Source organism: Argentina silus (assembly GCF_951799395.1).
Source record: "Argentina silus genome assembly, chromosome: 6".
Taxonomy (NCBI): domain Eukaryota; kingdom Metazoa; phylum Chordata; class Actinopteri; order Argentiniformes; family Argentinidae; genus Argentina; species Argentina silus.
Genome location: NC_139660.1, coordinates 5,870,715 through 5,884,365, shown reverse-complemented (window position 1 = coordinate 5,884,365; position 13,651 = coordinate 5,870,715). Strand labels below are relative to the sequence as shown.

Genomic DNA, 13,651 nt, shown 5'->3' with positions numbered 1-13,651 from the left:
ATTTTTACCAGCTGTTGCTCTGCCTCTGTCCTCTCCACCACTTTGATGATGCTGTGTCTACAACAGTGCTGTGAGGAATGCAGGTTTCAAAAGGGTTACTCAGCTTGTCCCTGTAGAACAGTGGTTCCCAAACTTTTAAGTCATGTACCCCCTGTCGGTTATTTTGTAGCCTAATTGATATTCTATGAACATTATCCCTTACATATTAGACATTGTGATAATGTTATTCAGTTGGATAGGGTGCATGCATTTATTTTTGGTACTGAGACTGCAGTCGGCTATTCAACAGGACAGTTTGGGAAGGTAAATCACAGATTTATTTCGCGTACCCCCTAGATCGATCCACGTACCCCACTTTGACAATAGTGGCTATAGAAGAACCCTTTTTGGGGTTGGCCATGCAAAAATCTTTTTTTCTACGAGTGTCGAGTAGCAGATACAAGGCTGATTGTTGCTGCACAGACCCAGAGATGGTCATGCCCTGATAGACTGAACAGCGTTCCTCAACTCTGATGGTAGCCTGCCAGTAAATGAATGGCAGGGTTGTCTGGAAGTCGAAATGAAAGCTTATCATGCAGTCACTAGATAATCAGTCAAGTCACATGTCTCTGTGGTGATTTTGCCAGATTGCCACAAAAAAGCTGTTCTCGGACAGAATAACCCTAACCCTAACCCTCCATCCTGTTGTTGAATTAATACCGTTGACTCATACCTAACTTCCAAAGAACTGGTATTCTTTGGAAGTTGGTGAGCTTTTGAATGAGTAAACATGCGTATCATATGTCTTTGTATTCCGTAGTTGTTTGGACTAGACGAGCGGAACGAGGCTTAGGCCTACATGTTTTATCTTATATTCTGATTTGTCAGGATAAACAAAGCTAAGAGACTGATACCCTTGTGTAGATACTGTTTCAACAACAATGTCTTAGTTCAGGTGAGAGTTGACGATAAAGCCTTGACTGATACGGTATGTTTCACTTTCTCGTTGTCTCATACACCTGTGTCAATCTGTGTTGTATAACTGGTTTGAATCCAAGACCTTTGGAAGAGCTCTAGATGTAGCCTAATAAAAGTACTTTCACTCACAGTCACAGTCAAGCGTTTAATGACAAATAGCGGTGATTAGAAATGGTTCTAGATTTGCCTGTGCTGCATAACTAACTGAGTAGGAATTAAGTTCTCAAAAATTAGATTTTTTTTTCCCCCGGATGTACCACGCTAGCTGGTACAGATGGCTGGAGACCAAGCGCTTTGTGTTGTTGGAATGCTGCTGCTGATGGCTGTACTGTCTGCCACCTGCCAAGGCTGCAGTATCACTGTCTTATCAGGAGGCGGCTCCAGGGTTAGGGAGGGTGGGGATTTCCAGGGTAGGTGAGGCCACCACTGTGACCTAGCTACCTTTTCTAAATGAACTTCCTGGACCAGTTTCCCTGGGCCAGGCTAAACAGAACCTTCAACAAGATTCTGCATTGATAGCGTGATTTATACCAGGACTTGGTGTAATGTGTTTCTGGGAAACTGCCCCTCTAAAATTAGAGATTGATCCGAATTTCCTGATTTAATTTGAGGTCAGAAAAAGCAGATATCCCTGGATCAGGACAACAGCGCCGGGCCTCGGGTCTATATCTGTCACTATATCTGTCATTTCTATTGTTGCAGTAAAACAGACGGCACTGTGACCAGTACCGCCGATCGTGGCTTAGATCCTCAGATCTCTGCTCTTCGTTCGTCCCATTTCAGCCCGTTCTACTTACATAACAGGCCCAAGTCCGTCATCCTCTCCCTGATCTAAGGCCTGTGTTGGAGGACAGAGAGGTGCTTAAGCCCATGAACAGCTTCGGCTCTCCAATCCCCTGAGCTGAGCGCCAGGCTCACACAGGATCAGAGCATGTGTGTGTGCGCGTGTGTGTGTGCGTGCGCGTGTGTGTGTTCACCTCCAGTGCTATTATGTATTTGTTAACTTTCATTATGTGTGTACATGTACAACCATTATCTTTATTTGTGTGCCAACATACTATGTGAGTCGGTTAAGGGAAAATGAAGAAACGTAGAGGTTCTTTAGAAACAGTGGGAGCAGTGCAGGTGATTTTCCACCGGGGCCGGGAATGCAGCGATTCCAGGAAGCGATAGTGAAAGAGTTGAGCGTCGCTGAAACACAGTAGAGAGGAGGGGGGGTCACATGAAGCCTGGAGCTTAGAGAGGAGAGAGAGAGGCGACTTGGCACAGTTGCTGCCCCTGAGTGTGTTGGTGGGTGAGAGCGTTTGTGACTGTGGATCTGTCTCTAACTCGGGCAGTGGATGAAGAGAGTATGGTCAGTGTTGAGGCTGGGTTGCCCTCGTGGACCTTGGCACCAGAGGAAGGGTAGGGGCTGTTCTAACTTCTCTCTCTGACTTTACCTGATAATTTGTGTGGTCACTGGCCAGTCCTGTATAGATTAGGCCAACATCAAATCTTTCTCCACACCAATGTTGGGATCTCTATCTCTTTCTCTTTTTGTCCTAGTTTTTTTGTGTTGTACTTCTTGTAAATGAACTTCTGCTTGTGAAGGGTGAAATCACAACATGTTCCTTCCTACCCACACAGCAACGACTTATTGATGTAGTTCCCTTGTGAAAGCCTTAAGGCCACAGTGCTCTCCCAGGGCGTCTCATTAAGCCTGTGTCCCTCTGACCTTCTGCAGGCAATACCACTTGAATGCCACCAGTCCAGATATGCCCATGGACATGTTCAGCCAATCGGGGTTCCAGGACTACGCTCTCCCACGGAATGGAGACTTCCCTCAGGTAAGACCTTCCCCATGCCCCCTCTCTCTCTCCCCTCTCTTTCTCTCTCTCTCTCTCCCCTCTCTTTCTCTCTCTCTCTCCCCCCTCTCTTTCTCTCTCTCTCTCCCCCCTCTCTTTCTCTCTCTCTCTCTCCCCTCTTCTCTCTCTCTCTCCCCCCTCTCTTTCTCTCTCTCTCTCTCCCCTCTCTTTCTCTCTCTCTCTCCCCCCTCTCTTTCTCTCTCTCTCTCCCCCCTCTCTTTCTCTCTCTCTCTCTCTCCCCTCTCTTTCTCTCTCTCTCTCCCCCTCTCTTTCTCTCTCTCTCCCCCCTCTCTTTCTCTCTCACTTTCTTTCTTTCTCCTTTCTTTCTCTATTGCTCTGCCTCACTCATTCTGCTACTCCTTCCTATTTATTTCTCTTTCTCTCTCTCTCTCTCTCTCTCTCTCTCTCTCTCTCTCTCTCCCTCTCTCTGTTGTTTTCTTAGAGGAGGGAGGGACTGTTCCTCCCACCTCTTCCTTTCATCCTGACCGTCTCCAGTGTTACACGGTGTGTTATTCTGCCACAATGACAGATTAAAGCCTAATATTTTAAACTGTCAGCATAGAAGCTACCTGCTCTTTTCCTGTGAGGACTTGTCATTAATAACACTGACATTTAGTTGGGCATCAGGCTCTTTCACTCATACAAACAGTTGCTCTTATTGTGTGTTTATACAGTAGTAGGAACACTTGAAAATGTGAGGTGTATTTTTGCAGATCTGATAGTCACATTTCTTCCTCATATTTCCATACTGAACTTACATGGCCAGAGGTGGCAGATTTCCGAACAAACCTACGCCCTGCTCCTTTAATGTTTGCTTGATGTCAGGCAAGGCAAATTCACATCGCTTCGTAGGAAAATTACTCCCACCCCCCCCTCTCGGCGGAGATGAGCTTAACGCAGCCGACTTGACTTGACTTTTCATCAGGGCTTATTTGTATTAGGTTGAGTATGAGGGCATATCTCCTCCTCATAGGCTTATTTGTATTGGGTTGAGTACGAGGGCATATCTCCTCCTCAAAGGCTTATTAGTCCACACAGCCTCCAATGAGTGTGTGTGTAAAGGAGGGCAGTGATGTGTCACTAAGCGGCCAGTCAGTATTCCCCTCACGTTTAGCCTGTTGTGTATGGGGGGGGGGGGGGGCTAATGAATAATGAGTTAGCAGCAGCAGCAGCCACCGTGGCTGAGGGCTGGGGGCCCATTCTATGTCTTTAATGAAGATCCTTTGACCCCAGTGTATTGCCTGCCAAGCAGAAACACTGGAGATGGCACTGCTCAGATTGGTGATGTCTGTGGTTGCTTCCCGCCAGAGGGAATGTGAGACCCTACAGACCCTACCCCCCCCCCCCCCCCTTCACTAACTCCACCACAGTGCACAGCAGTGAACACCAGGGAAAGCTAAGCTAATTCCCCTTGTATCATATGACTCTCCACTGAAATGTCAGTTTTGCTTTGGAAGCACATGAATGAGCATAGGTGTTCTGTGATTGTAGTCTGATTACAAGCTATTAGTATTCATGCATCGGGGGGGGTTTTCAGGAGAACAAAGACTCTAGTTTGCTTTTGTCATATAAGAACCATGATGCATCATGTCGTGTGTTGCTGTGTTTACTGTGGTATTTTGTGATGATGGTGATTCATGTGGGATTTCCCATGTAGCATTTTCTTCTGCTTGTGCCTACCTAGGAGGGTTGTCTGGTGCATGGAGTCATCTTATATGTTTAGACTGGCCAGTCTGACCACACTGCAGCCGTGTGTGTGTGTGTGTGTGTGTGTGTGTGTGTGTGTGTGTGTATATATATCTGTATGTCTGTGTGTGTGTTTGTGTGTGCGCACACATGCGTGTGCGTTCGCTTTCTCAGCTGTTGCTGCTGGCCCAGAAAGAGAGGCCTCCACATGAGGCATGCAGAGAAAATGTAAGTCACAGGGTCATGACTAATCCTCACCAACTCAACCAGCAACACGATCACTCTTCCCCCGTCCCTTCCCTTCCCCTTCCCTCTCCCCTCCCTCACCCCTTTAACCCTGGGGTATTGTCACAATGCTCATGTGAAGAATGTCAAGGATGTGCTGATATGTAAGGTGCTCTTGTGCTGTGGTAGTGGTAAGGCCTTCTCAATTGTCTAGGAGGGGTTTAATTGTGTTGTGTTATTTCTGCCACAACTTATTGCACAAGCATACCTCGTTTTCTGGACACACATTAAGCGTAGTCCTAGGCTGAAATGCATCTTCAATGGAGGTGAAACCGTTATTTAGTCAAGGACTAGGCCTAACCGAGAAACCGGATTAGGGAGAACTATCACAAGGGCCTCGCAGGAGAGGGGACAAGATATGCTTGCATTGTCTGTATATTTCCCTTAGGACCTTCCCTGCAGAGCCAGAACCCGTGTGGCTTGGCCTTTGATATCTGTGGCACCCACTAGTGCTGGCTTGTTGCTGTTGTAGCGTGAAGCTCTATCAGGATATCCTTATATTGTTTTGAAATGCAGTGCTGCGTAGTGCACAGGATGTTCCTCTGAAGACTGGAGATAACTCAAACCAAGAATGGGCTTTTGTATGTTTTTTTTTAAAAGTCTTCCTAGAAATAGGCCATCACTCTACTTGGGTCAAGTAGTAAAGCCTATGTCATTCAGTGTAATGCTGTTTCCCAGTAACATAAGCACTTTGAGATTCCCCTCGACCTAGATTGCTATTGGCACTAGACCAGACTACCCTGATGAAATTGGTCCTCTTGAATGTACTCTGTGTCCTGACCAAAAAGTTCTGCCTGATGAAAATGCCTAGCGAGGCCCTGTCTGCTCCTTAGTTCTCATTGGTTGTAGACTCTGGTACTTGAGAGTCATGAGAGCGGCAACAGGAGAGTTAAGGGGAGCGTTTGGTGGTACTTGACCTTTTTACATTGCAGACCGGTAAAATGGTGTTGCTCTCTGTGGCTGGGGAAGGATTTCAGTGATGCTGTGATCTGTGACTACTGTATTGAGTTCTCATTTGAGGTGCACACACGTGCAGGTCGTGTCTGTGGCTAGATGGCGGTGCGTATGGTCACAGAGTCAGAGTACTTTGAGAGTCAGAGTACTTTGAGAGTCACAGCGACGAGGGCAGTCCAAGTACTATGAGTCGCACAGACACAGGTGACCTCCCTGTGTTCTCGGTCTTAACCCAGGTCATTTCCCTCCCTACTGTGTGCTGAAACATGATTCAAATAATAGCTGAAAAATATGACTTACTGGAAGAAAATGGTAGGAGAGCACATTTACTAAACCACAGTCTCACCCCACACACAGAGTGGACAGTGTGCTGGTGCAGCCACGCTCTCATTCAACACTGAGACTCTCTCTGTCTTTTCTTCTCTCTTTCTCTCTCTCTCTCTCTCTCCTTCCCTCCCACACACACTCTCACTCACTCACTCACACACACACACGCATGCGCACACACACACGCATGCGCACACACACACACACACGCACACACACACACACACACACACACACACACTTTCCTAGAAGTGTAAAATGTCGGGCCAGACTTGTTGTCAAATCTTGGTGTAGAAACCTGCCCTTCTGTTCTCCACCCCCTCCCTCATATCTGCGGATGTCACAATGACAAGACAACTTGAGAGGGGCAGAGGAAGCCTTTTAAAAGGCCATGTTGAAGTTGATAGTGAATTCTTTCCACAGGAGCGAGGCCCCAGTATGAGTCAGACCAGAGACGGCCTGTAAACTTAACACCCTCAGGGCCTGAAATGAAAAAGAAAGGTGCTTCATATTCTCTTGTGTTCCATTCTAACTAAATCAAAGCCCAATGACTTGCAACATTGACCCTGCGTGTTTTGTCTGTCATAGATTGTGCTGTTAGTTTAACTGTTTACTGGTCCAATAATGTTCCATGACGTTTTTTTTATACGGTTGTATAAAAAAAGGTTGACATTATTTTCTTGTAAACACACGTTAGAAACCGCCTCTTGGATGGCCCACTTTTATACAAGGAAGTGAAGAATTGTAACAAAGGATTGTTGTAGCTACACCCCCCTGCCCCCCCCGGTTGGGGACTAACAACTGACCTCGCAATTTGTGGAAAGTAACACTGCTTGCGTGCACGTTGCCACAGCAGCTTCCTCTTCCACACAGTGCTTCTATTGTCAGGGGTGTGACGTGACAAGATGATACCAAATGTTGGATAGAAGCAGCAGCAGCAGCAACGCATCAGTGACTCATCCCTACCGATATCCCAATAGCTCCAAGTGACCACACACACAGGCTGAGGATTCCCAGTCATGACACCGTGGAGAGACGCCACTCTGTCTGTCTCAGACTATCTTCCATGGAGGTGGGCAATATGGCACCATAGTGGACATGACCTAACTAATCGTATTATTATTTAATTTCCCTTTTCCCATAATGATCATAGATGCCCATGACGGTGAATCTGCCTCTATGTCGCCTCTTCCCCAAAGATATGAGTGTTCCTGATTAGTTATGAGTACCAGATTTTGTTACTCCAGAGGTTGCTTTTTTCATGCCTCAGACGATAGAAATAGTATATCATCATCTGTTACCATTTATTCCCAGAACTCTTTGTTTACCTGATCCCACCCCTACTGTAGTTCCTGTAAGTCAGGATGTCAGAGATGATGAAACATGGCCGTGTGTGATGATGTTTAATGACCTTCCATAAGCCTTGATATTTATCAGCTTCTCATATAAGAACCATTACAGCCTAGCTTGTATCTGTCTTTATGTCAATTCAGTATAATGTTATGATGGATATAATTTATTTTGTGTTTTACATGCTATGCCTTTCAGGAATGTCACCCTTAATAAGATCTCTCACAGCTCCAAAGGCTAGAGTCTAGTAACAACTTTATTGTCCAAGCAAAATAGTATTGTACTGTACACAGGGTATACCAGATCATGAAAGGCAGCTCAAATACAACTGCATGTTTGAGAGACACAGATTTTATACAAGAGACCCCAAAGGTGTGCTGATCTGAAAGTGGGGGTGCTTAACAATAGCCTTCCTGTCCCTCATTCAAGTGGCAGGTAGTGGTTTCAAAGGTGTCTTGAGGCCCCCTATTCATTGTTCCCATATGGTGACGAGACAGAACTATTTGATTGCTGTTTCGTTGATAACATTTCCTTATAGCCGTTATTTTTGTGATTTGAGAATTCCAGCCCAAGTACTATTGGCTACTATTTTACCTCAAGTTGTCAATGTCCTTTTAGATGTGTTTTATTGACTATTTAATGAGATGGAACATAGAATGAAGCATCAAAACCACAGTATTTTAAGAGTCATGTCTTTCACAGCTTAGAATGACAACTCTATAAGCTATTGCTGGATACTGACAAGTGATTAACCCAACCTATCTGCAGTTTAATTGGCTCTGACACTGAACCTAATCAGGACCAAGTTATACAAAAAAGAACTCCAGATCGTTTTTTTTTTTTCAGTTCCAGCAGCAGCACTAGCCTTGAAACAGAGCCTAATCTGCTGTCAGACAGACAAAAGTCAGGGACTGAAATAAGCCCTCCAGCAGCAGCCAGCCGGCCTCTAAATATAATAATCATTAAATACTGTTCCCAGACCATTTAACAGAGCCGTAAGCAGCAGAGCTGAGAGAGGGAACAGTGTAGAGGACCGGCACGCCGAATGTTTACACTACAAATGTGGTTGAGTTACACCACGTACAGTAAAATGGGCTTGACTGCCAGTAACTCTAGTCACTTACCAACAAAAGCATCATTTCCTGAAAGCTCCTCCCCCTCCTCCTCCCTCTGCTCCCCTCCCCTCCCCTCCCTCTCTCTCTCTCTCTCTCTCTCTCTCTCTCTCTCTCTCTCTCCAACCACCTTTGAGCATTGAGGAACTAGACCACAATCAATATGACTATAACTCTATGCAAATACCTGTCAGTCCTGTCCAAGCAGGAAGTACATGTTTGAGGGGCTCAGTGAGTGAGCTGCCCCAGAGCCTGCCTACCTGGGATGCGGCTGTGTGTTTTGGCTTGGACTGTGTTCAGGAGTGTGTGTTGGAGTCGGTTCTGAGCTTAGCTGTGGAACAGCTGTTAGGACAGTCTGCTCTGGGGAAAGCCTACAGCTGCGAGGTGCCTCCTCCTTCTCGTCCTCCATCATCATTCTACCAGCACATGGAAGTAGCTGTTGTATTCAGGGAAAGGTGAATCAGGAGTGTGTTTAACCCCGCTCCGGAGAGCTTGGACTCATGTCTCTCATGCAGTTTTGGACTAAGTTGTATACTCAACTGGGACGACCTCTTCCCAAGGTAACTAGCCTTGTTCAGATGATTTTGTTTGAGTGTGTACGGTGGAAAAGCCGAGAAACTGTGTGTCTGGGGTTAAACTTGGTTTGTAGATGTTTGTTTTTACTTGCTGGTTGTTTTCAACATGTTGTCCCCCTTTTTTTTGTCTTGAAATGTCTGTTCGAAATACTGACTGTCATCGTGACTGAGCCTACAGAGGGTGTATGCTGTGTGTGAACTGACGTCTTATCTCCAGCTGGTACACTTCCCAATTCTCACTTTACTGCCAATGTCATTTCTTTGTTTGCTTCCTTGAGCAAATTGTGAAAAAGGTTCCTCCTTCTCTTTAACACCGTATTGGAAGACGACTTCCTCTCTACACCTGACCAGAGGGACCCCAGCTAGCGCCTTGCTTTCCTGCTGTGCTTGCATTATAGCCTCGTGTGACCTGGGCTTTGTAAGCTGTACAGTTTAGGGAGCTGAGGCCATGACAGAAATTGAGAACGAAATTAATTGTGAATTGAATACGATTCGGCACACATTTCTGAATGAGTTGTACTGTCTCTATATGGCCAACAGCTAATTGTGTTACGAGTCACTGACTTTATTTATGTGCATCTGTTGTAGGCTACATAAAGCCGCTGGGTGATTTCATGGTCTCATTAGAGCATTGTGACCCGGAGAGTGTTTGAGATGTGACGTGTTCACACTGGGCGTCCTGAGCAGCGCAGATCAGCCTCTCCCGTCGGCCTCCGCCAGTGAGGCTAAACATGACAAATGGCTGTTCTTAGAGGCAGCCTTTCCCGTAAGTGCCTGAACCTGATATCTGCATAACCGTAGCACGTAGTGTCTCTCTTACATTCATTCAGACCTCATCCCTCTATTATAAGACTGGACGATGTCTATGGAGGCAAGGTTGTTGTTGAAGATATGTAATTCAAGATGAGACAATGAACCAGGAAATGGTGCAGCCTATGCTCCTCGCGTGGCATGGCTCCAACTGCAAGGGTAACTAGGCTGATTGTAGTACTAGATGGTGGCTCTTCTCGCATGACAACATTTTGAAAATGCCAGTTTTTCCTGAATGTTCCGGAATCTACGTCATGCTTTTTCTTTCATTGACGTCCAAAGTACGCAGCCATGATTATATTTCCACAGTGAGAGTAGTGGCCGAGGCTTTGATGTCCCTATAATTTCCCTCTCTCTGGTCCAGAGGTGTGTGTCTGTGTGTGTGTGTGTCTGTGTGTGTGTGTGTCTGTGTGTGTGTGTGTCTCTGTGTGTGTGTCTGTGTGTGTGTGTGTGTGTGTGTGTGTGTCTGTGTGGCTCCCCTGGCCTGTCAGTTCCATGGCAGATGCCAGAGACCCTTTCAGACAGCACTATTTTAGGCCTGTAGCTACGGCAAGGCTTGTGTCTTACTGGAAGTGGATGAGTAGAGGGAGCGGATGAGTGTGTGAGAGAATGAGAGAATGGAGGAGAGACTCGGGCCTTCTGAGTGAGCTCACTATTAGTAGTGTCCTGAGTGGCTGAGCAGCGCCAACACGGCCCCTGTCCCCTGCCTTGACCACAGATGTGAGCTCGCTGTGTGTGTCATCATCAAGACAATGACGGGAAGGTCAGCTGAGCCTGTGGTTTTGGACTGCAACGACGTGGGTCGGAGGGGTTGACACTACTTTCCTTTTTTTTTTCCTTTTTTTTCCTATTCTATTCAGTGATCTTTTCCAAATTGTAGTGAATCTTTTCGAAATTGTTTAATTCTGTAAATTCACGAGAAGTTCATGCTGTGTGTTGGATAGTTTTTGAGTGCATCAGAATGGTGTTATTGATTTGCCCCTGTTATATTCTAACAGCTTAATATGTAGTAGTAATATGATTTTGATTTGTTGGGTACATTTATGAAATGGCATAGCCGATGGAAGCTGCAAGCCAACAAAAACATTTGAGTAAGAAAGGTTTTGCAATAATTGTTGAGAGTGGTGTAATCTGAGGCTGTACTGAAATTACCAGATAATTCTTCCGAGCTGAGTTGTCATCTGACATCACCAACTTGCTATATCCATTTCCCTGAAAGTGTGAGGTTGCAGGCTCACACCTGCCCCCAGTGCACCACACACACAAACACACACACACACACACACACACACACACACACACACACACACACACACTCTTTTTCCACAGCCCCACTAACGCCCATATTCAAGGTCAATGAACAGTTTTGATTTCCTTTAAGGTGTGTGTGGTCGCGTTTATTGCCCTCGTTCCTTAGTCATGCAGCCCTGGTTTACGGTAAGCCTCAGAAGCTTGGTCTTTCAGAGACACTGGGTGCATCTCAATTGTCTGAAGTAACTTCCCCTTCTCACTTCCTCTCCTTCATCTGCATCTGAAACCACTGGACAAGTGATTGATCCCCTAACACAGCTTTTTATTTCATTGAGCCAGTCTCAATTCTTTCATACCAGTGCAGAATCAGGTGAAGGACTCGGGGAGACAAGGAAATGAAACCCACTACCCCCCTGTACAACTTCCTCTCCTATAAATAAATACATTTAAAAAAAAAAAAGTAATTCTTCCTTCTTCTAGCATTGTGACTGCCTGGTCCTAGCATAGGTTAGTTTTTCTCATGATGACTGAGGTGACTGGATTGATGATTCACTTACTGAGACAAATGTATTTGTTGTAAGTTGCTTTGGATAAAGGCGTCTGCTAAATGCCATAAATGTAAATGTAAAGCCACTATAGACCATTGAGATGCACCCTGCCAGAGAATGCCAGCTCCACTCCACCCAGGAAGCCCTGACTGACTGACTTCTTGGCAGGGCCACATCGATAGAGATACCAGAGATCACTGGGCGCGCTGCCAACGCTGCCCTCCGATTGGGCAGTCCCCCTGCCATCCCTGTCGTGTGACTGGCTCTGTGTTGTCACTTCCTGTCACACAGTTGGAACCGGTTCAGATTCAGTTGCGTTAAGTGAGCGGAAAGCACACTGATTTTTGCTCTGTGGAAGGGGACCCATTTTGGAATGAAGAAGTTAATCAGTAGTAGTGCTAGATTATGGTCATGTTGTCTGTGCAAGGTTGTGTCCTCTGCTTCTCCCCTTTTTAATGGAAAACAGGCTGTGATAATCTTCCCTTCTCTCTCTGCCAGCCCCAACACAGACAAAGCTCAGCTCAACTCAACAGCTGTGAAAGCCAGCTTTGTTATTGTACCCCCGACCAAACCCAAACCTCAAACCCAACAACCTGACGTGACAACCTTTTCACGTTTCAAACGGTTTGGAAACGTTGGAAAGTTCCAGAGCCCGTCTTTCCTGTGACTGGTGAGGAAGTGAAGGCCTCTGAGGGCTGGGTGAGGCTGTGTTGGGCAAGCTGTCGGCTGTGTGGGAGAGAGCTTTAGGTTGCTGTGCTACGGAAGAACAGTGAGCTGGGCTACAGTGGGTAACTATGCGAGGGATGTTGGTTACGCAGACAGCCTGGGACAACATAATCCAGACAGCCCTGTGCCCCCCCCCCCCCAGACCCTGGCCCACCCAGGCCCACAAGGCCACCTGTCAGGCTCTGGTGACAGCCGGGACAGGACAGGGCGACCATCTGATCCCCACAGGAAGGGTGGGGCTTCCTCAGTCGGCTGGCCGTGACGTAAGGATGGGCACCAGCAAGCGGGAAGTGATGCGATGTGTGCAGGCTTTTTTGGCCAATTATTTTTTTGTGTGTGTGTGTGCTCGTTCTGTTTGTTTCAAAATCTTGGCGTCCCATTTCATGTTGACACAACATGATCCAGGGCCCGTCGATATAAGCCTGTACACGGACACACAGGCAAAGCAAATGCCATGGGATTACACAGGCCCAGTCGATAAAGGCTGTATAATTGATTGACTTGTTGTGTTAACAGACCACAAGGCAGGGGAAACAGAGAAATAATGAGGAAGAGATGGAGAGAATACTGATGACTCTTTCAGAGGGTGCTCGTGAATGAATTTGACTCTGGCTAAATTAGGTGTTACTTCACTAACACGAAGCAGGTGTCAGTAGCCCCTTTTGAATCACTGTCATTTGTGTGCGTATGTTCTTTTGTTAGTCAAATCCTGTCTGTCATTTTCTTTTGAGTTGAAAGCGCAAGCTGCAGCAGATCTCAGCCGAGGCAACAACATAACACAAAGAGAGGTCAGATGGGGTTTTTAAAGTTCTGGTTGTCTTGAGGCAGCACTGCTGGATGACTGTCTGTTCTCTGGCCTGGGAAAGTAAAGGCGGGGAGGGGAGGAAGGGGATTCCCTGCCTGCCTAGTCAGCCTCAGTGGTGGAGGAGGATTGGGGGGGAGGGGTGGAAAGAGAGGTGGTTTAGCTTTCAGGAAGTCTCTGCAACTTATTCGCTCTGGCTGTGGGAGATGAGGAGGAGGAGGAGGAGGAGGAAGGCCTAGATGTTGCCTCTAACTAACCACTGATTCAGAGTCAGATATTATTCATCTCTGTCATGTTTTAGGCTAGATCTGGGGGTTGGGTAATCTATTCCTATGTGCAGAACGACTGTGTCAGAGGCCTAGTGAATAGATACCGTAGACTCTGTCCATGGGTCTTTGCTTATCGCACTGCTATGTAAAGCTAC

General features: G+C 46.5%; 1 protein-coding gene across 4 annotated transcripts in view; it reads left to right on the top strand.

The window, feature by feature from the left end:
* The window catches only part of sbno2b (strawberry notch homolog 2b), a 51,928-nt gene that overhangs the window by 14,284 nt on the left and 23,993 nt on the right, over positions 1–13,651 (top strand). For 3 of the 4 annotated variants that reach the window (XM_083672134.1, XM_083672132.1, XM_083672133.1), the window contains exon 4: positions 2,681–2,783. In XM_083672134.1, the coding sequence (XP_083528260.1) occupies positions 2,681–2,783 (103 nt within the window). Of the gene's footprint in view, positions 1–2,680; positions 2,784–8,677; positions 9,076–13,651 lie in introns of those variants that run through there. The other variant, XM_083672135.1, reaches the window with a different exon arrangement.